This window comes from Nycticebus coucang, chromosome 9 (assembly GCF_027406575.1).
Source record: "Nycticebus coucang isolate mNycCou1 chromosome 9, mNycCou1.pri, whole genome shotgun sequence".
NCBI classification, from domain to species: domain Eukaryota; kingdom Metazoa; phylum Chordata; class Mammalia; order Primates; family Lorisidae; genus Nycticebus; species Nycticebus coucang.
Window position 1 is genome coordinate 54,876,518 of NC_069788.1, and position 21,357 is coordinate 54,897,874.

General features: G+C 41.7%; 1 protein-coding gene across 2 annotated transcripts; it reads left to right on the plus strand.

Annotated features, from left to right (window-relative positions):
* Positions 1–1,780: 1,780 nt before the first annotated feature.
* Positions 1,781–20,325, plus strand: C9H6orf62 (chromosome 9 C6orf62 homolog). Of its 2 annotated transcripts, none has more exons than XM_053602075.1 (5): positions 1,781–2,806; positions 6,836–7,012; positions 9,217–9,339; positions 13,480–13,614; positions 18,947–20,325. In XM_053602075.1, exons 1-5 carry the CDS (start codon positions 2,765–2,767, stop codon positions 19,070–19,072), a joined length of 603 nt encoding a protein of 200 aa, XP_053458050.1. In that variant the 5' UTR covers positions 1,781–2,764; the 3' UTR covers positions 19,073–20,325. The 2 variants fall into 2 exon arrangements, with proteins under 2 accessions (XP_053458050.1, XP_053458049.1); XM_053602074.1 differs by lacking the exon at positions 1,781–2,806 and adding an exon at positions 3,334–4,124.
* The last annotated feature ends 1,032 nt before the right edge of the window (positions 20,326–21,357 follow it).

Below are 21,357 nucleotides of genomic sequence, written 5' to 3' on the forward strand. Positions count from 1 at the left end.
ATGAATCAGCATTTTTTTTTGCAGTTTTTGGCCAGGGGCTGGGTTTGAACCCACTACCTCCGTATATGGAGTCGGTGCCCTACTCCTTTGAGACATAGGCGCCGCCCTGAATCAGCATTATTTTTTAAAATATCCTTTTTTTTTTTTTAAATAATGCCATCAACTAAGTGAAATCATCGTTTCATGTAGTTACCCATGTGAGCTTTCCACACACTTATGTGACTGTGAAAATAAATCAGCAAAATACTAGAAAAATGCAAGGTTAGAATACCTTGGAAACCTCAGAAATCTCATCCTCTAGTTCTGGACAATTTAAATTTAAGGGTGGGTATAGCTATTCTTTCGGCTCAAGGGCGAAAAATATGTCATTACCGCCTATTCTATTTTGATTTCAAGAAGTAAAAAGCAGTAATTTCGGGCCCCATAGACGTCTAAAATAGAATCAGAGTAGCCAATAAAGGAATATACCGACACTGCTTATGTGAAATACTAAATTTGCTAATCACTGCAAATATAATTGCATTTTTATGAGCACATTAGAGGCCTGAAAAATGGACTCAACATTCTCTGGTGCCAAGAACGTGTTTCTGCAGCAGACGTTCCACAGTGCCCTCTTTTTATTTTGAGATGACAGAGACCCATATACGGGACAGGATGCAGGTCTAAAGTCCTGGGGGATCGTAACGGGTACAGGTTTTTTTCTAGGGGTTATGACAATGTGATGGTGGCAAAATAGAATACATTAAAATCCACTGTATTACACGCTTCAAAAAGGTAAATAGCATGATACGTCAATTATATTACAATGAAGCTTTTATGTACTAACCAGCACCAGGTGAAGAACGAGTCAGAATTAATTTTGTTTATATCATTATTTTCTAAACCAATGCCATAAACTAAGTGAAATCTTCATTTTATTTAGTAATAGAACTTGCGATCTGACAGCGAGCAAAAACATCCACAGGTGAGGCTCCGCGGTTTCTCTCCTACATCACAGCAGGAACATCTAAACGGAGTCTTTGACGTTGTTCTAAGCTTGACTCCCGCCCGGCCCGCCCGCGCACGTGGCAGGGTGGGGGCAGAGATGCGTGCAACCAACGTGAGACATTTTCTGTTACACGCCATTTAAGTTCCAAGTACTGGAAATGAATACTCAGTTTGTCGTCGCAAGATAGCGGGAGGTAGACCCTCATAAAGATATCAACAATGAAATGAAATAAGAATCTTCCCCTCAACCGTCCAGCACAGAGTTTGCTTTTCCTTCTTTACTCCGCCCCTACTCCCGCCTACCTCATGCCACCACCACGGTTCTATCCCGCGCCCGGCAGCACCCGGAGCAGCTGACTAGACCACAGAAAAAGCGACTCCATCCGGGAGCTTTGTTGGCAGGGCATAAGGGCGTGTTTTTATGACGTTAGAGGGGAGGGGCGAAGCGCCAACTCTGGAGCTTGGGACTTCCTGATCGAGTGGGCGGAGGGAGTGGAGGGGAGCCCCTTTCCACGCCTCATGGAAACTTTATACTGCAGGAGAGGGGAGTTGCAACTCTCAAACTTGCTCTTGAGGGAGGAATATTAAATAAGAAGTTTCACTTAAAAGAGTCATACTCTTTAACATTTATATATATCCTTTCCTTTTGATACTCTTTCCTCTTCCTTGATAACCTTGACAACCTTCTCGCCTCCAACCCTTTCTTCCCCTTTGTTTAGGAGCAGATGGTGGAGGCCCGCGGGGCGCGCAGCCGCAGAGGGCTCGGGGCGGTGCCGTGAGGGGCGGGTGACGCAGCGGCCGTCGCTGCCATTTTAAGTTGTTTGTTCTCGCTTCTTTTCTCAAACGCGACTCTGCCCCGGACCCGGGAGGCTACCGAGGCCGTAGCCGCTTCTGCAGGCACCGGTGGGGGGGGAACCAGGCTGTGCCACCGCGGACGCGCATCATCCGCTCCGGCTTTTCCCCCCTCCGGGTCTCCTCGACCTTCTTTCCTGAGAACTGCAACCCGACTTTGGGGGGAAGAAAGACTCAAGAGCAGATGCTTGAACTGAACTTTATTTTGGGGGGTTTACTTCTTTGACAGACCCTTTAGCGCAGGGCTCTCCTTCCCTTCCTCCCCTCTCCCGCCGCCGCTAGTACCAATCCAACTCTTTCCTCTTCGTTTTTCCTCCTTTTCTCTTTTCTCTCCCGGTCGCCGCTACCCCCGCGTCCTTCCCCTACGTCGCCGCCCGGGGCGCCGAGCCAGACTATGGGTCCCAGGTGGGGGCTGAGTGGCGGCAGCAGCGCGGGCGGCCCGGTCACAGTGCGCACTGCAGCAGGGATGGAGGGGCTCAGTTGGCTGGTGGTTTTCTCTTGACATGGCTTCTGCCCGTGCTGCGAGCAGCGCCCCCGCCGCCTCCGCCTCTTCCGCCGCCGCCACCGCTCCGCCCGCAGGCTGTGGCTAGAGGGCCCAAACCCCGCCCGAGAGTCGGTCCGTGAGTCCCGGTCTCCGCGGGGACAGGGAGGGGATTTCCCCGTCACCCACCCCGCCCCGGCTGCCTCGATTCCAACCCCTGCCCCCTTGGGAAACCAACTAACGACCCCACCCTAAACAATCTAAAGTCTGGAAACATGCTCTGTTCAACTTGAGAGATCTGGGAACTTAATTGCTTTTTGGGGGGTGGGTGGACTTACTTTAAAAAGTAATATTAACACAACTGTTTTCTTTTTTTCCCACTGATCCTTCCCATTTACCCTCTCCCGCCTACTCTATCCGGGCGGGAATTGTTTCCACGATGAAATGAGTGAAAACCTGAGTGATCCTGTGTCTCCCGTGGTGCGAGTGAGTCGCTGCCGCTGAAGGCAAGGGGTGGGGGTGGGACTTGGGGGGTGGTAGGCAGGTGGTCCCGGGCGCTGCCTGGGATTTGGGAGAAGAACTCGTCGCCTTTGCCTCAGCAATGCTCACAAGAAGATAAATCGCATTCCCCACCATCTTGAACTGGGGCAAATTCATAGGGAAGGCTCCCTTGGGGAATGTTAGATTAGTTGCAGTGCTGGGGGTGTTGAGAACCCGGGCATTAATTAGGTCCAACCACAGAGCCGGAATAATTATTAATACCATATTATATACCCCCTTTTCCTCTGCCATCATGATTCTCCTTGGCAGCAGCATTAGCAGCCGCCTGAGGGTGAAAATGTGGGTGATGGGGAAGTTGGTAATGACTCCGCTGTTTTTTCTCATGGCTCCTTTGGGCAACAGCTGCCCACCCCCGGTATACACTGTAGTTGATTGCAGGGAAATCCTGTACCTCTCCCCTTCCTTCTCTACCGAATTTGCACTTTTCTCTTTGCTCGCCACCAAGTGTAATCAATAACAGGCACTGACAATACATAGCAATAGTGAAATCTGAAATAACTAAGAATTAATTAGGTACTACGGCCATGGATCTGGCTGGGTAAAATCCAATTGGATATTTCAGTTTCATTTGCCTACCCTGTTTTGGTATTTTGTTTTGTTTTGTTTTTTGTATTTGGGAAAACAGGATCACCCTTTACCCCTCCCTGTTCTTTTTCTTAATCCCTTTTCTAAAAAGGGGGAAAAAATCCGAATGGATTTTAAGGATTGGACTGGTGTCAGCTGTGTTCTATTGCACACCTAAATCCTGATTATAGGCTTTTGATTTCCCCCCAAAGCCTTTATTTTGGCAGTTAAGCCAAATGTGTTTTCCAGAAAGTTAGTTCAAATATTTTCTCCTCTTTCTTTCTTTCCTTCCCTCCTTTTTCCCATCTAACCCCAAACATTATTGTCCAAAACATGACTGGACAGCAGCTTTTGTTTCTTGACCCTGTTATATGACAGTCTGCTAATAGTGCCAGGGGGTGCAGTTTTTGGGTTACAGTTGTGATTTTAACTATTCAATCATATTAGCAGGGAAAAAAATGACTTGTTTCTGTTGTACTTGAGTCTTAAGAAAAAGTGCCCATAGTTTAGTGACAATTTCCAAAGGCTTTAGTACCACCTGTATTTCAAAATGGGGGACCCAAACTCCCGGAAGAAACAAGCTCTGAACAGACTACGTGCTCAGCTTAGAAAGAAAAAAGAATCTCTAGCTGACCAGTTTGACTTCAAGATGTATATTGCCTTTGTATTCAAGGAGAAGGTAATTTAAAGTTCTTAATGTGAATTAGCACAAGTGATTTTTGTAAGTGTATATTAAGTTTGTAACTTAAAGAATTATATTAGGTTAAAGAGTGGTTGGGGGGGAATGTCTGCTTTGTATGATTTTTTTCACCCTGTGGGTGATTCTATAAATTGAGCACTTGCACTGTACTTACGAATTGAAGGCCCTTGAGTATTTTTTGGCTTGGAAATAATTTTTTTAAAAGTCTAAAACTTAGTAGAATCCATATTTAGTTGACATAGAATGGGCAACATTGTAGAACTTCATGTAAAATTGCATAGGGAACTTCATAACTGGGAAGATCATTTCATGTAAAGCTTAGATGAGGTGTTTCAAAGTGTTTATATGCTAACGTCGGCCTGTTTCTTCAACTTCATGATGTAAGTACCTGTCTCATGGTACAGTTAATGAAATAGAATACATTTCTATTTATGAGAGCATTAAATACTGAAATGGTGGGGCGGCGCCTGTGGCTCAAAGGGGTAGGGCACTAGCCCCATATGCTGGAGGTGGTGGGTTCAAACCCAGCCCTGGCCAAAAACTGCAAAAAATAAATAAATAATAAATAAATACTGAAATGGTTAATTTATGCCTATAGTGCAATTTATTGAAATTCAAAATCACTTAAAGGATTTTTTTCCTTAATCAGAATTAGTTTTATAGTTAAATAGCAGTGAGTTTTGAGTAGACAAAGACATGATAAAACCGGTATTTATTTGTAACTTAAGATGGACAGCTTCCTAAATTATCAATAAGGCTGTTTGACATGAGATTAGGTTATGAATATAAGGAAGTGCTACCTCAATTTTTACACTTAGAATGTAGGCTAATTTCAGATCAGAAATATCTTAATTGGTGTCAGTATTTGTAAGTTTTCCAAGTTGTTACCCCTCTTTTAAAGATTTTTCGTATGTAGATGCTTGACTCATACAGTGTAACATTGTAAAGTAGTTCCAAAATAATTTCTGTTGAAATGATCCTGTCAAGATTGGGTAGCGTCAAGAATTTATGTCCCCATTTTCTTTTTCTTTTCTTTTTTTTGCTAAGTAACTCAAAATTGGTTAAGATTAGATTTTAGTTGAAGGTATTACAATGTGGCCTCTAAATCCAAGATTGAAGTAGTGTGAGACTAGACTTTGGTATTTAATCTATAGATCACTTCAAATTGTCCCACATGTAGTTCTTTCACACCTATGAAAATCTGGTTTTATTCTTCAAATCGACAATGTATATGCAATTGTCCTGAATAGTTGATGATATATACAGGATTTTTGAAGCTAGTGTCACAATGAACACTTGATCTTCACTTTATCGCTCTAGGTGTAGTGCTGTGGCATCACAGAGCTCACAGCAACCTCCAACTCCAGGGCTTAGGCCATTCTCTTGCCTCAGCCTCCCAAGTAGCTGGGACTACAGGTGCCCGCCAGAACACCTGGCTGTTTTTTTGTTGCTGTTTGGCTAGGGCCGGGTTTGAACCCACCACCCTCAGTACATGGGGCCAGCGCACTACCCACTGAGCCACAGGTGCCGCTCACTTGATCTTTTTGAAAACCCTTTCAAGTATTAATATTTATGGTTATAAATTATCCACAAAGAATAATTGAAATCGACCTATTTAAGATGAACAGCTTTGGGCTGGCCCCATATGCCAGAGGTGGCGAGTTCAAACCCAGTCCCCACCAAAAACTGCAAAAAAAAAGAAAGAAAAAGAATAGCTTTGTTTTTAACTGGTGAGATTATAGTTTAGCTGCATATAGAACCACTTAAAATGAAATACCAATACTACATACTGCCTCAGCCTCTGTGGCTCAGGCGGGTAAGGCACCAGCCACATACACCTGATCTGGCAGGTTCAAATCCAGCCTGGGTAGGCCTAACAACAATGACAGCTGCAACCAAAAAATAGCTAGGTGTGTGGCTGGCGCCTGTAATCCCAGCTACTTGGGAGGCTGAGGGAGAATTGCTTGAGTCCAGGAGATTGAGGTTGCTGTGAACTGGGATGTCACGGCACTCTACCCAGGGTGACAGCTTGAGTCTCTGTCTCAAAAAAAAAAAAAAAAGACTAATGATTTTTTTTTTCTTTTTAACCTTAGGAGTATGTGGTGCTTGCTCCTTACAGTATTTAAGAAATCCTATTGTCTAGAATAAGTACTTTACTTTCTATGGATACCATAATACTATGAAGCTGAGAAGTTAAAACATTCTGATAGGTCCCTATAGCTCAAGTGGCTAAGGCGCCAGCCACATACACCAGAGCTGGCGGATTCGAATCCAGCCCAGGCCCGCCAAACAATGACAACTATAACCAAAAAATAGCTAGGCATTGTGGTGGGTGCCTGTGGTACCAGCTATTTGGGGGGCTGAGGCAAGACAATTGCTCAAACCCAGGAGTTGGAGGTTGCTGTGAGCTGTGATGCCACAGCACTCTACCCAGGGCAACAGCTTGAGGTTCTGTCTCAAAAAAAAAAATGAAATGATCCTGCCTATTTGTGTGAGGTTGGGTAGGGAGGTGGATGGCGTAAGACTAGAAGGATTCATGTATTTGGAAAATCTTACATTTTCATTATAAAAATTACTTAAGACAGTTAAGAATTTTGCTGAGTTAGAATAAAGGTAATTGATGTAATATGAGTTGGGTGTTAAAAGACATTGTGTTCCCAGTGAGTTAATATGCCATTGTTTTCTTTTAGAAGAAAAAGTCAGCACTTTTTGAAGTGTCTGAGGTTATACCAGTCATGACAAATAATTATGAAGAAAATATCCTGAAAGGTGTGCGAGATTCCAGCTATTCCTTGGAAAGTTCCATAGAGCTTTTACAGAAGGATGTGGTACAGCTCCATGCTCCTCGATACCAGTCTATGAGAAGGGTAAGTTCTGTCGTAAGTCTGGACTTAGTAGGTAAATTTTTGTGGTTTGCATCTTCTACCACATCCTGGTGGTAACTACTATGGTAATGAATTTCTGCAGGTAAATTTGTCTTGGTGCCATGTTAATAACTAACTTAGAAACTTAGTACTTTTTTTTTTGTTTGTTGTTTTTTGTTTTTGTTTGTTGTTTTTTGTTTTTGTTTTTGGTAGAGACAGTTTCACTTTATTGCCCTCGGTAGAGTGTCGTGGCGTCACACAGCTCACAGCAACCTCCAACTCCTGGGCTTAGAATTCTCCTGCCTCAGCCTCCCGAGTAGCTGGGACTACAGGCGCTCGCCACAATGGCCGGCTATTTTTTTTGTTGTTGTTGTAGTTTGGCCCGGGCTGGGTTTGAACCCGCCACCCTCGGCATATGGGGCGGGCGCCCTACTCACTGAGCCACAGGTGCCGCCCTTTTTTTTTTTTTTTGAGACAGAGCCTCAAGCTGTCACCCTGGGTGGAGTGCCATGACATCACAGCTCACAGCAACCTCCAACTCCTTGGGCTTAAGCGATTCTCTTGCCTCAGCCTCCCAACTAGCTGGGATTATAGGTGCCCATCACAACACCTGGCTATTTTTTGGGTGTAGTTTTTATTGTTGTTTGGCAGGGCTGGATTCGAACCCGCCAGCTCAAGTATATGTGGCTGGCGCCTTAGTCACTCGGAGCTACAGATGCCCAGCCAGAAAATGTATTCTCTGCCCCCATTCTTTCTAGATAAAGTATATAGAGGAATTTCTTCAATTCATGTTAAACGTTCATGGTAGCTAACTTTTTAATAATTTAAGTGCTATGCATAAAATTGTTTCAAATTCCTAATGTAGATTTGTTTTTAAAAATTGACTCCAAATAAACCAAGGTAGCTTTTTTCTTTTGGAGACAGTCTCAAGTTGTTCCCCTAGGTCGAGTGCTATGGTGTCGTAGCTGACAGCAACCTCCAGCTCTTGGGCTCAAGCAGTCCTCTTGCCTCCATTTTCCTTTCTTTTCTTTTCTTTTTTTTTTTTTTGAGACAGAGTCCCACTATGTCACCCTGGGTAGAGTGCTGTGGCATCACAGCTCACAGCAACCTCAAACTCTTGGGCTTAAGTGATGCTCTTGCCTCAGCCTCCCAAGTAGCTGGGACTACAGGCGCCTGCCACAATGCCTGGCTAATTTTCGTTGCAGCTATCATTGTTCTTTTAGCTGGCATGGGCTGGGTTCTAACCTGCCAACTTTGGTGTATGTGGCTGGCGCCGTAACGACTGTGCTACAGGCACCGAGCCACTGTTTTTCTATTTTTAGTAGAGACGGAGTCTTGCTTTTGCTCAGACTGGTCTTGAACTCCTGAGCTCAAGCTATCTACCCACTGGGGCTCCCGGAGTGCTAGGATTACAGGCCTGAACCACTGCTCCCGGGTGATAGCTTTGCTTATGTAGTATTATGCTGGTAATGGTGTAATTTTATGTTACTGTTCATTGAATTTCCATTTTGGAGGGAGAAGTAAAATTATGCTCCTTTATAAATGAGAAACTTCAAGAAGATGTTATTGCTGCCACCCTTCTAAACTGCAACACATTCAAAGTTAATCTGGGCATACTTGCACAAAAGATCCCTAATTTTGGGGGGGGGGGATAAGACTAGAGACAACCATATACTAGTCTGGAAGAGGTTTATTGGGGTTTGGGTATAAAGAAGAGGTCATGAATGGAGAAAAGTAGTTTTCTGTCAACACATACAAATGGAGTTTCATTTGTGATTAAGAAGACAGTAATTCATATTTTCCAAGACTTCTTTGTTAAATAGGTTCTGATTTTGAAGAATAGAAATAAAGGTTCAGGGTCCAACAACAGCAGCAATAGAGCTTTATTTAGAGTTTTCACTGTTCCTCAGTGCATCTAAGGCTGGTTTTGAGGAACCTTGGACTAATGACTATATGGGACTCAAGATAGAATTAGGTCATGAGCTATGCAGATTGTATATATTTCTATTGTTGTTAGCTCTTAAGGTACAAAATGATAAATGGTGGTCCTTTTGTACTTGTAAAATGTTTTTATACAAAATACACATTATGTCAAATCCTATAATTTGTGACATAGCTTTGTTTTTTTTACTTTTTATTAACATGCTTCTAAAATACCATGGTATTGGGGTTTTCTTAAGTTTGTTTGTTTGTTTGTCATTTTATAGGATGTAATTGGCTGTACTCAGGAGATGGATTTCATTCTTTGGCCTCGGAATGATATTGAAAAAATTGTCTGTCTCCTGTTTTCTAGGTGGAAGGAATCTGATGAGCCTTTTAGGCCTGTTCAGGTATTTTATTCTAAAATAAGTGTGATGAGCACTTCAATAAATAAAATCTCCTGAAATTATGGTCTAAATTTAGAGTTCTTGGGGAATATGCTTTCTAATAGTTTTATTTCAGGGACCTCCTTTCTTCTGAATATTATGATGCAAGAAAAGGATTTTAAAATCAGTTGACATGAAGTGGTTCTAACTGCTCAATGTGTCTTTGAAGTTATGACCAGAGAAAAATCTTCTAAGGCAGACATTTGTTGACGTATAGAGGGGGCCTAGGGATGAACTTTAGAAGACCTCTGACCCTCATTCCCCTTACCATGCACACTCTTCAGATAGTATATATAACTTTCATGGATCTCAAAGGAGTCTGATCTAAAAGGGGTTAAGAACTCATTTTCTAGACACTGTATATAAAACTACAAAGAAGAGAAGTAAATTTAGTGGTAGTTCTTAATTTAACCTTTCTTTTTTTTTTTTTTTTTTTGAGGCAGAGTTTCACTTTGTCATCCCTGGTACAGAGTGCCATGGCGGAGTAAGTAGCTGGGACTATAGGCTCCTGCCACAGTGCCCACCTATTTTTTACAGAGGGTATCTTGCTCTGGCTAAGGCTGGTCTCAAAATCCAGCTTAAGCAAGCCACCCTTCTTGGTTTCCCAGAGTGTTAGGATTATAGACGTGAGCCACTGTGCCTAGCCCTAACTTTTCTTAAAATTTGCTGACTATTGCTTCTTTGTCCTTTGATGGACTGGACTATTTTTTACTGTTAATTTAAGGGTATTTACCCATGTTGTTGATCCTATTTTTATTTATTTTTAGTGGCATCATAGCTCACAGCAACCTCAAACTCCTGAACTTAAGCAAGCTTCCCACCTCGGCCTCCCAAAGTGCTAGAATTACAGTCAAGAGCCACTGCGCCCAGCCTATCCTATTTTTATTTATAGTGCATTTGTATATGTAGAAGAAGATGCATCAAAATGTCAGTTATGCTTAATTGTAAGTCAGGGTTACCTAACTTTCCTTTTTTATTATTTTTTTTGTGGAGATGGTCTCACCTTGTTACCCTGGCTAGAGTGTAGTGGTGTCATCATAACTCACTGCAATTTCAAACTCTTGGGCTCAAGCAGTCCTGCCTTAGCCTCCTGAGTGGCTGGGACCATAGGCACCCTCCACAATGCCTGGCTAATTTTTCTACTTTTAGTAAAGATGAGTTCTCAGTTTGTTTAGGCTGGTCTTGATCTCCTGAGCTCACATCCTTCTGCCTTGGCACTCCCAGAGTGCCCAGATTACAGGTGTGAGCCACTGTACCTGGCACCCATATTTCAGGGTTTTTTTCTTTTGCAGTTTTTGGCCAGGGCTTGGTTTGAACCTGCCACCTCCGGCATTTGTGGCCGGCACCCTACTCCTTTGAGCCACAGGCGCCGCCACCTATTTCAATTTTTAATACATTTTGTCTTGGTTCTGTTTCCCAGGATGCCATTTTCCAAATTTATTACTGTCACCACTTCCTTTGAGAAAATTATTTTTTTGCTTTTCAAGGCACAATCCAAGAGCAAAATGGGTAATGCTCTCCCACATTGCTTACTCTGTTAATTTCTTCTTTCCTCCCACAGTGCTTTGATAACCCAATTTGGGGTTTTACAGGTAACCACATCTTATTCTAGGAAAGAGTTAGGTTGTTCTTCAGCAATACATAAGCCCCTTAACATTGAAATAACCTTATTAATATTTTTCAGTGTCTAATAGCATGCCTTTCATATATTTACGAAAATAGTAAGTGCAGTATTTGAATTATGCAGAAGTGTGTAGTTCAATATCATTTTATGTATGATAGTACATAGAGATACTGTATCATACTTCGTTAGGGTTTATAAGAAAACTACTGGGTACATAACAGGAACTGATAACGCTTTTTTCATTTTAACTATTTCCTACTGTTTTTGACATAATAGGAATAAAAACTGTTAGAACCAAATGAACTAACATTTTTACAATTCATTATTATCTAAGCATCAGGTTAAGTCTAGGTTTCTTTTTTTTTTTTTTGAGACAGAGTCTTTGCTACCTTTGGGTAGACTGCTGTGGTTGTCATAACTCACAGGACAGGAACCTCAGACTCTTGGACTCAAGCTATTCTCTTGCCTTAGCCTCTCAAGCAGTTGGGACTACTGATGCCCACAACAACGCCTGGCTTTTTTGTGTACTAAAGTCTAGGTTTCTTAAATCCTCCTTTAAGCCTGGTCTTTTCATAGTGTTTGGCCTCTACCAAGGTCCACAGACATTTTTGAGAGAGTAGAGTTGATCGTCCTCATTTTAAAAGATCAGAGGAATGTTCTGACTTTGTAACAAAGTTTTAAATAACTTTCAGAATTTTTTAAAACCTTTGAGGCTAGCTGTGGAAAAATGCACTTAAGAAACATTTACAAAAATTTTTTTTTTTTTTGCAGCTTTTGGCCGGGGCTGGGTTTGAACCCACCACCTCCAGCATATGAGCCACAGGTGCTGCCCCTACAAAATTTTTTAAGAGGTCTATATGTTCTCTAAAGGTCATCTGTGTGAAGAGTGGAACTGGATTTCAGGTGTGGGGTTTTACTTTTTTTTTTTTTTTTTTTTTTTTTTGAGAGAGGCTCACTATGTCGCCCTCAGTAGAGTGCTGTGGTGGCACAGCTCACAGCAACCTCAAACTCTTGGGCTTAAGTGATTCTCTTGCCTTAGCCTTCCAAGTAGCTGGGACTTACAGGCGCCTGCCACAACCAACGCCTGTCTATTTTTTTGCTGCAGTTGTTGTTTAGCTGGCCTGGATTGGACTCTAACCCACCATGTTTGGTGCATATGGCTGGTTCCATAACCACTATGGTATGGGTGCTGAGCCAGGGTTTTACATTTCAATTAATCTTAATTGTCCTATGAAAGATAGTAGAGCTTTAGCAATAAGGAAGCTGAATTTAGAAAATTTAGGAGATTTGGGTGGCGCCTGTGGCTCAAAGGGGTAGAGCGCCGGCCCCATGTGCCAGAGGTGGCGGGTTCAAACCCAGCCCTGGCCAAAAAAAAAAAAAGAAAATTTAGGAGATTTGTATAAGGTTACAATGTACACCTAGGGTTGGAATAAATAGACTTTTTATTTTTACAAGAGGCATTAACACTGTGCCTTCTAATAAAAAAGAGGGAGATGTCATTGGATTTTAAAGTACTGTGGTGGGAGTCCTAAGCTGAGTAGTTTTGAAAATAAGGTTTGGGTTTGGCACCTGTGGCTCAAGTGGCTAAGGCACCAGCCACATGCTCCTGAGCTGGCGGGTTCAAATGCAGCCCAGGCCCACCAAACAGTAATGGCTATAACCAAAAAATAGCCGAGCGTTGTGGCAGCGCCTGTAGTCCCAGCTACTTGGGAGGCGGAGGCAGGAGAATCGCTTGAGCCCAGGATTTGGAGGTTGCTTTGTGATGCTACTGATGCTTTGTGTTGGAGGTTGAGTTGTGATGCCACGGCACTCTACCTAGGGTGACAGCTTGAGGCTCTGTCTCCAAAAAAAGAAAAAAGATTTTATGAAATTTAGTGTAAAATCATAGAATGTTTGGATTTAGTCACTTTGGTACAAAGTTTTTCTTGAAAGAACATACAGTCGAGTACTATCCAACTTTCTGCAAGAAGGAGGTACTCAGAATCTCAAGATATTTTTGTAGGGATGGAGCCTGTGGCTCAGTGGGTAGGGCGCTGGCCCCATATACTGAGGGTGGTGAGTTTGAACCCAGCCCTGGCCAAATTGCAACAAAAAAATAGCCGGGTGTTGTGGCGGGTTCCTGTAGTCCCAGCTACTTGGGAGGCTGAGGCAAGAAAATGGCCTAAGCCCAGGATTTAGAGGTTGCTGTGAACTATGAGGACACGGCACTCTACCAGGGGCAATAAAGTGAGACTCTGTTTTAAAAAAAAAAAAAAAAAAGATACTTTTGTAGGCTACATGTTACTATTGAACATTTGAAATGTGTCTGGTATTACTGAAGAATTGAATCTTAAATTGCACCTCAATTTATTTCAATTTAAGTAGGTATATGTGGATATTAACTATTATGTTGGACAACACAGATGTATGCCTATGGATGCAGATGTTTTAGGCATAACATGTTTGTAGTTAAATATGAATGTTTATATTTCATAATTTAGGCCAAATTTGAGTTTCATCAGGGTGACTATGAAAAACAGTTTCTGCATGTACTGAGCCGAAAGGACAAGACTGGAATTGTTGTCAACAATCCGAACCAGTCAGTGTTTCTCTTCATTGACAGACAGCACTTGCAGGTAAGCATTATTTTGAAAACCATTTAAGGGCTTTTTTTTTTTTTTTGAGAGAGAGTCTTTATCGCCCTTGTAGAGTGCTGTGGAGTCATAGCTCACAGAAACCTTCAACTCCTAGGCTAAGGCGATTCTCTTGCCTCAGCCTCCTGAGTAGCTGGGACTATAGGTGCCTGCCACAACGCCCAGCTAAAAGGGCTTTTAAAAGATCTTATTGGTTAGTAAACATTTTTTTCTTAAGAGACAGGGCTAAACCCTGTGGCTCATGCCTATACTCCCAGCACTTCAGAAGCCGAAGGTGGGAGGATTGGTTGGGGCCAGCTTGGGCAATATAGCAAAACCCTGTCTCTACACTTGATCTTAGCCAAAAAGAGAAGTGATAAAAACTTATTTCTTAAAAAAAAAAAAAAGAAGAAGAAGAAGAAATATTAGCCAGAAGGGGTGGCTTGCGCCAGTAGTCCTACCTATTTGGGAGGCCGAGGCAGGGGGATTACTTAAGTCCAGGAGTTTGAGGCTGCAGTGAGCTGTGATCCCACCATTGCACTGTGTCCTGGGTGACAGCAACACCCTGTCTCTAATAAAAGAGTTGAGAGAGAGTTTCACTCTGTTGCCCTTGCTAGCTGTGAACTCCTGGGTATAAGCAATCCTCCTCCCTCAGTATCCCAAATAGTTTGGACTACAGGCATATCACTATGCCTGGCAGTAAACTTTGACAAGTCATTACATTATTTTTTAAGTTATTTAAAAAACAAGAAACAAATATCCTAGATCTCACCCTAGAACAGTGGTTCTCAACCTTCCTCCTGCCTTAGCCCTTTAATACAGTTCATGTGGGTCCCGACCCACAGGTTGAGAACAGCTGTCCTAGAACTATGGTTCTTAACTTTATTGTACAGTAAAACTATCTGAGAGGTTTTTTTTTGTGTGTGTGTGTGCTTTTTTTTTTTTTTTTACAGTTTTTAGCCAGGGCTGGGCTTGAACCCGCCACCTCTAGCTTATGGGGCCTTCGCCCTACTCCTTTGAGCCGAGCCATAGGCGCCACCCTACCTGAGAGCTTTTTAAAAGTAATGATTGTGGTAAACAGTAGTTAGAACCACTGCCTTGGAGCTTATGTATCTATTGTGTGGTCAACAGATGAACAACACCTGGGAAGGTGTTTTGTTAAAAAACCTAGACTCTTCAGGTCCTACTCTAGTCCCACTTGGTCAAAATCTTCATTTTTAACAAATGAATGTCTATATGGTGCAAAGGCATTGCATAGCAGTGAACAAGATAAGACAAATTCCTGAGCTCCTAAATTCACATTCCATTGTGGGTAGTCCAGCAGTAAATATGAGTGGTAATGCAGACAGTGGTTCTCAACCTTCCTAATGCAGAGATGTATTTTCATTGTTGCAAAGGGATCGTGACCCACAGGTTGAGAACCGCTGTGCTAAGAGAAAAAGAAACCTGGGTAGAGGGATATAACTACTGGGTGTTTGAATTTTTTTTTTGTAGAGGCAGAGTCTCACTTTACTGCCCTCGGTAGAGTGCTGTGGCGTCACACAGCTCACAGCAACCTCCAGCTCTTGGGCTTACGTGATTCTTTTGCCTCAGCCTCCTGAGCAGCTGGGACTACAGGTGCCCACCACAACGCCCAGCTATTTTTTTGTTGCAGTTTGGCCGGGACTGGGTTTGAACCCGCCACCCTTGGTATATGGGGCCGGCGCCCTACTCGCTGAGCCACAGGTGCCGCCCGGGTGTTTGAATTCTTACGTAGTGTCACTAGAGCAGGCCTTTTTTTTTTTTTTTTTTTTTATAGTTACTTTTATTTATTTATTTATTTTGGGGGGGGGGGTTTGCAGCTGTCATTGTTGTTTGGCAGGCCCCGGGCTGGATTCGAACCTGCCAGCTCAGGTTTATGTGGCTGGCGCCTTAGCCGTTTGAGCCACAGGCACTGAGCCGAGAGCAGGCCTCTTGAGAAAAATACTAAAACGAATCACACTAACTGCTGCCACAGAATTTAAGTAATCATGGTATGGGTACAAATTAAAGAACTGTGGGAATTCCAGAAGAAAGTTAATTTGGTGGAGGAGTTGGGTAAAACTAAATAGAAAAACATAACAGGATTTGAGGAGGTTTTCTTGCTGTTCTTTAGCTCTTTTCTGGTAGATGTTTTTAAGTTGACTCTTATTTTTATTTGCTTATATTCCATTTGAAATAATTTGTTGAAATAATACCATATAGTAGGCACTTGTGCTCATTTTATCCAATTTTTTTTTTTTTTTTGAGACAGAGTCTGGGTAGAGTGCCCTGGCATCACAGCTCACAGCAACCTCAAACTCTTGGGCTTAACCAATTCTCTTGCCTCAGCCTCCCAAGTAGCTGGGATTACAGGTGCCTGCCACAATGCCTGGCTATTTTTTGGTTGTAATTGTTGTTGTTTGGTAGGCCTGGGCTGGATTCAAACCTGGTAGTGGTGGCACCCTAGCCGAGCGCCAAGCCCATTTTATCCAATCCTAAAGGTTATTGACTTAATAATAAGTCAATTATTATTGCTTAAAGCTATGGAATCCGTAAGACTTAAAGCTGTGGAATCCACAAGACAGAGTTTTAGTCACAAAAGCTCTAATCTTTGACTGCAAACAAAGCCTATAGGCATTCAAACAAGATGTTTGGTGCGAATGAAAGTGTTGCAAAGTTTTTGTTTGTAAAACAACTGACATGTTTATGTTACCTGACTTGAGTCTGTAAGTGTCATATACTTCATTCTTATTAGTGACAAAACAAAAAACTTCAGTAGCGCACAGGCGCCTGCTACAACGCCGGGCTATTTTTTTGTTGCAGTTGTCATTGTTGTTTAGCTGGCCTGGGCCAGACTCGATTCCACCATGTTTGGTGCATGTGGCTGGTGCTGTAACCACTATGGTACAGGTGGCGCAAGCCGGGGTTTTACATTTCTATTAATCCTAATTGTCCTATGAAAGATATTAGTAGAGCCTTAGAGATGAGCTATTGGAATGATGGTTGTGATTGCTGTATGCCTCAATTGTTAACGTTTCGTTTCTGAGCACTTCTCAAAGGGTTGATGATAACTTAGTATACTAGTTATAGAGAAATTAGACTTCATTTTTATGTGAATATACTATGAGGTTCTTAACACTATGTGGAAATTATCATTAATTCAAGAGAAGTTCAAAGAGTAATAAGTATATATTTTTTTATTCTTTTTTGATCAACATAATTTATGCCACCAAAGTTTATAGGTTCAAGTGTGCTGTGAGATAAAAAAAGGTTGAAAAGGGTGGCGCCGGCCCCATATACTGAGGGTGGCGGGTTCAAACCTGGCCCCGGCCAAACTGCAACCAAAAAATAGCCGGGTGTTGTGGCGGGCGCCTGTAGTCCCAGCTACTCGGGAGGCTGAGGCAAGAGAATCGCTTAAGCCCAGGAGTTGGAGGTTGCTATGAGCTGGGTGAGGCTACGGCACTCTACTGAGGGCCATAAAGTGAGACTCTTGTCTCTACAAAAAAAAAAAAAAAAAAGGTTGAAAAATACTGCTCTATACTAAGAGCTTTACATGTGTGGAGTTGTTTGATCCTCATAATAATCTTGTGAGGTGTACTTACTACTGCTACCACTTCATACAGGAAATAAGTAACTTGATCAAATCACCTAGCAAAGTACTTGTGCTTTTATTACAATATAAACTAAATGATAAGGGGCAGGTGTTATGGAAAGACATACATGGAGTTGGTAGATTCTAACAGATGTTAGCACTTCCTATATGTGTGATCTTGAACAAGTTTTCTGTGGGCATATTCTTTCTGTTGAATTGAGCAAATGAGTCATAGGTGGTTGTGACATTTAATGTAGACTTAATTATGTTACATATGTACGGGTATGTATGTTGTGACATTTATGTATGTACGTATATAAATATAGACTACAGACATCAGCAAAGTCAAAGTCGTTTTGGAGTTTTTTGTTTTTTTTTTTTTCCTTTTTTTCCTTTTATAGGTACTACAGTGACAAGAGGAACTTTACAGTCAGGTCGGGGTTCAGATTTCATTTCCCGTTTACTAGCAGTAATTTGTGAAAGTATTTCACACATGTTATTCATAGATTAGATGTTCAAATGGTAACTCCTTCTGAGAAATTGGATAGAGTTGGCCAGGCACAGTGGCTCACACCTGTAATCCTAGCACTCTGGGAGGCCAAGGCGGGTGGATTGCTTGAGCTCACGAGTTTGAGACCAGCCTGAGCGAAAATCGAGACCCCGTCTACTAAAAATAGAGTAACTGAGGCAGGAGGATTGCTTGAGCCTGAGTTGGAGATTGTTGTGAGATACGATGCCACGGCACTCTATCCAGGATGACAGCTTTAGTCTCAAAAAAAAAAAAAGAAAGAAAGAAATACTTGGACTTTTTAGTCTCTTATCTTAGGATATGAGACTTAAATCTTTCATCTGTTTTTAATCATTTCCCTATCTTCTGCTCTCACCACATATGCTTCATTTATTTTTGGGGGTGGGGGGACAGAGACTTAACTTTGTTGCTTTTGGTAGAGTGCGGTGGTGTCATAGCTTATGGCAACTTCAACTATTGGGCTCACATAATTCTCTTGCCTCAGCCTCCCAAATAGCTGGGACTATAGGTACCCACCTGGCTTGCCTACCCAGCTACTTTTAGACACGAGGTCTCCTTGTGGCTCAGAGTGGTCTCCAACATGTGAGCTCAAGCAATCTACCCTCCTTGGCCTCCCAGAGTGTGAGGGTTATAGGTGTGAGCCACTGCGCCTGGCCCTCTTTATTTTTATTTTTTTTTTGATACAGTCTCACTCTGTCACCCTGGGTAGAGTGCCTTGATATCATAGGTCACAGCAACCTCAAATTTTGGGCTCAAGCGATTCTCTTGCCTCAGCCTCCCAAGTAGCTGAACGATAAGCATGTACCACCACACCTGGCAAGTTTTTCTATTTTAAATAGAGATGGGGTCTCACTCTTGCTCAGACTGGTCTCGAACTCCTAAACTCAAACAATTCCCCATCCTTGTGGCCTCCTAGACTGCTAGGATTACAGGCATGAGCCAGCCACCATGCCCTTTGTCTTCTAAATGTGACTTCAGACTTCTGCTGGAATCTGTGTTCTTAGTTTAGAATTATTTTTACTCTATTTTTCCAGTGTCTTGTATACAGCAAGATCCTAACTAGACTATGGGTAGGGACCATGGCTGTAATTTATCTCTTACTCTGTATGTTTGTTACTGTGCTTATAGGTGCTTAATAAATTGTGGGAAAAATTGACTTCATGTGAATTTATGTTAAATTCTTATTAAGAATATTAAAATTTTTTCCCTTCCAGACTCCAAAAAACAAAGCTACAATCTTCAAGTTATGCAGCATCTGCCTCTATCTGCCACAGGAACAGCTCACCCACTGGGCAGTTGGCACCATAGAGGATCACCTCCGTCCTTATATGCCAGAATAGAGTGCTGACCAGCAAAATGGAGAAGATCAGAGAGTGCAGCAGCAATTCTTTCCTTATTTTTCTTACCACTTTATTCTTTCAGAGTTTTAAAAAAATGGACTCATGCACAGAACACTATGCATTTTGAAACTTGTTCATCTTGGATTTATTTTTTTTTAATCATTTGTATCAGAACTTAAAAAAAATTAGATGTCTTCTGCACGGACTGTGTGAAAGAAGATGCTTTGCATACTTGCTGCACTGCATCAGCATCTTACTAAAAATGTGAAATGAAAGGACTATTGTACACTGACATGCTTAAATGTATTTGAAAGCACAAGGTGATACTCATTTTTGATGGTCTTCCCATTAATGCTGGTTTTTTTTGCCTCTTTGACATCTGTCATCAGTATTTAGAGGGTGAGAAGGGAATATAACAGGTATAAATAACATTTTTAAAAACTTTATAGCTTTGCTATAATCACTGTTATTCCACAGCACTGTCAGATTCATTCTAATAACCAGAAGTGGTTGTTTAACAAAAAAGGAAAATAGAACCATGGGAAAGAAATCTTAAATGAAAAAAGCATCTCACTGTAGGCATTCTTGCCTCATATTTTACTGGGCCATGTTTATTTCCTGGTACTCATAAATACATGTATTTTCTTTCCAGATCTCTTTCCCCAAGTTGCTGTTGTAAAAGAGTATTCTGCTGAGTGTGGGTGCAGTTGGGCACATTAAAGCAGATCTGGAGTCTGAAGTAGCTAAAGCAGCTATAAAACTGAGAAATACATTCATAGCTGCAGAAACCATGATAGGTAGAGGACTTTCCTTTTTTGGTTTTTGTTTTGGGTTTTAAAGAGAAGAGATTTTAATTACAAAAAAAACCTCCAGTGAATTGTGCAGAAATAATGGTTTCTACGCTATCTTAAAGAAAAACTTAGGGGTTTTGAGTAGAAAAGTTTTAAAAAGTTGGAATCTTAAATTGTAAAAATAGCCATTGAGTGTCAAAGTTCTAAAAGGAGAACTCATTTTGTGCAATGAACATAAGGAAAGACTACTGTATAGTTTTGTTTTTTTCCTTTTAAATGAAGAAAAGCTTTGCTTAAGGGTTGCATACTTTTATTGGAGTAAATCTGAATGATCCTACTCCTTTGGAGTAAAAATAGTGCTTACCAGTTTCCAATTGTATTTAGCTTCTGGTTGGAATTTGAAAAATGAAAACCTAAATAAAATAGGTGAAAGTTCCCTGACTATTCAGGTGAATACACAAAGCTTGAAGTGGTAACTTTTTTCCTCCTGCAAGTCACTGGGAGATGTTACTGGTCACCTTACGGGATTATTTCATAGTGCATGGCTGAAAACTACATTCAGAAGAAAAAAGCTGGCAATTGAGTTTGTAACTTCAAGAATAGGAATCAAGGACATTTTGTTAGCATTCAACAACAGCCTCACCTTTATGCCTGGCTTCAGTGAAAAGAAAAATATTTTAATTTCAAAATGCCTTCATATGTTCTCTGATCTGTTTAAAATTAGAATCAATTTTATTTTATTTTTTTGAGACAGAGCCTGAAGCTGTTTCCCTGGCTAGAGTGCTGTGGCATCACAGCTCACAGCACCCTCCAACTCCTGGGCTCAAGCGATTCTGCCTCCACTCCCTCTTAAGTAGCTGGGACTATGGGCGCCCACCACAATGCCTGGCTATTTTTCGGTTGCAACCATTGTTTGGCGGGCTGGGGCTGGATTTGAACCCGCCAGCTCAGGTGTATGTGGCTGGCACCTTAGTTACTTGAGCCACAGGTGCTGAGACCTAGAGTCAATTTTAAATGACACTATGAATGTTTATTATGGCCAGGTACTCTCCTAAGCTTTTAACTTGATCCGACAACTCTTGAGTACAACATGAATAGGTAAAGTAACTTGCCCACATCAGTCATAAGTAGTGGAGGATTTAAAACCAGGCTGTCTGGCTCTAGAGCCCAAGATCTAACCATTTTACTATATTGAAGTACACTTCATATGTTCACTAAATTAGTCATTTCAGCAGCCACTTGTTTAAGTTTTTATCTTGGAACAACTTTAAAAATTGTCAAAGTAATATAGAAAGCTTCTGTTAAAAAATTTACCTTTAAGTTTTTTGTCATTTGCCCACATCATTTTTTCTTTACATATGCAGGGTGTCCATAAAGTTTGTGTACAGGCTATTTTAAACTGCATGTGAACTTTATGGACACCCTGTATTTATATATAGATTCTGAACCCTTTGAGAGTTTGTTACGTATTTTGTGCTTTTTTTACCGCTTAGT

What these genes read in the sequence shown, in the direction of transcription:
- C9H6orf62 (XM_053602074.1), top strand. Translation starts at nt 3,996, where the DNA reads ATGGGGGACCCAAACTCCCGGAAGAAACAAGCTCTGAACAGACTACGT. An exon ending in CCTTTGTATTCAAGGAGAAG is followed by an intron (nt 4,125 to 6,835) that starts GTAATTTAAAGT and finishes GTTTTCTTTTAG; the next exon opens with AAGAAAAAGTCAGCACTTTT. An exon ending in GATACCAGTCTATGAGAAGG is followed by an intron (nt 7,013 to 9,216) that starts GTAAGTTCTGTC and finishes GTCATTTTATAG; the next exon opens with GATGTAATTGGCTGTACTCA.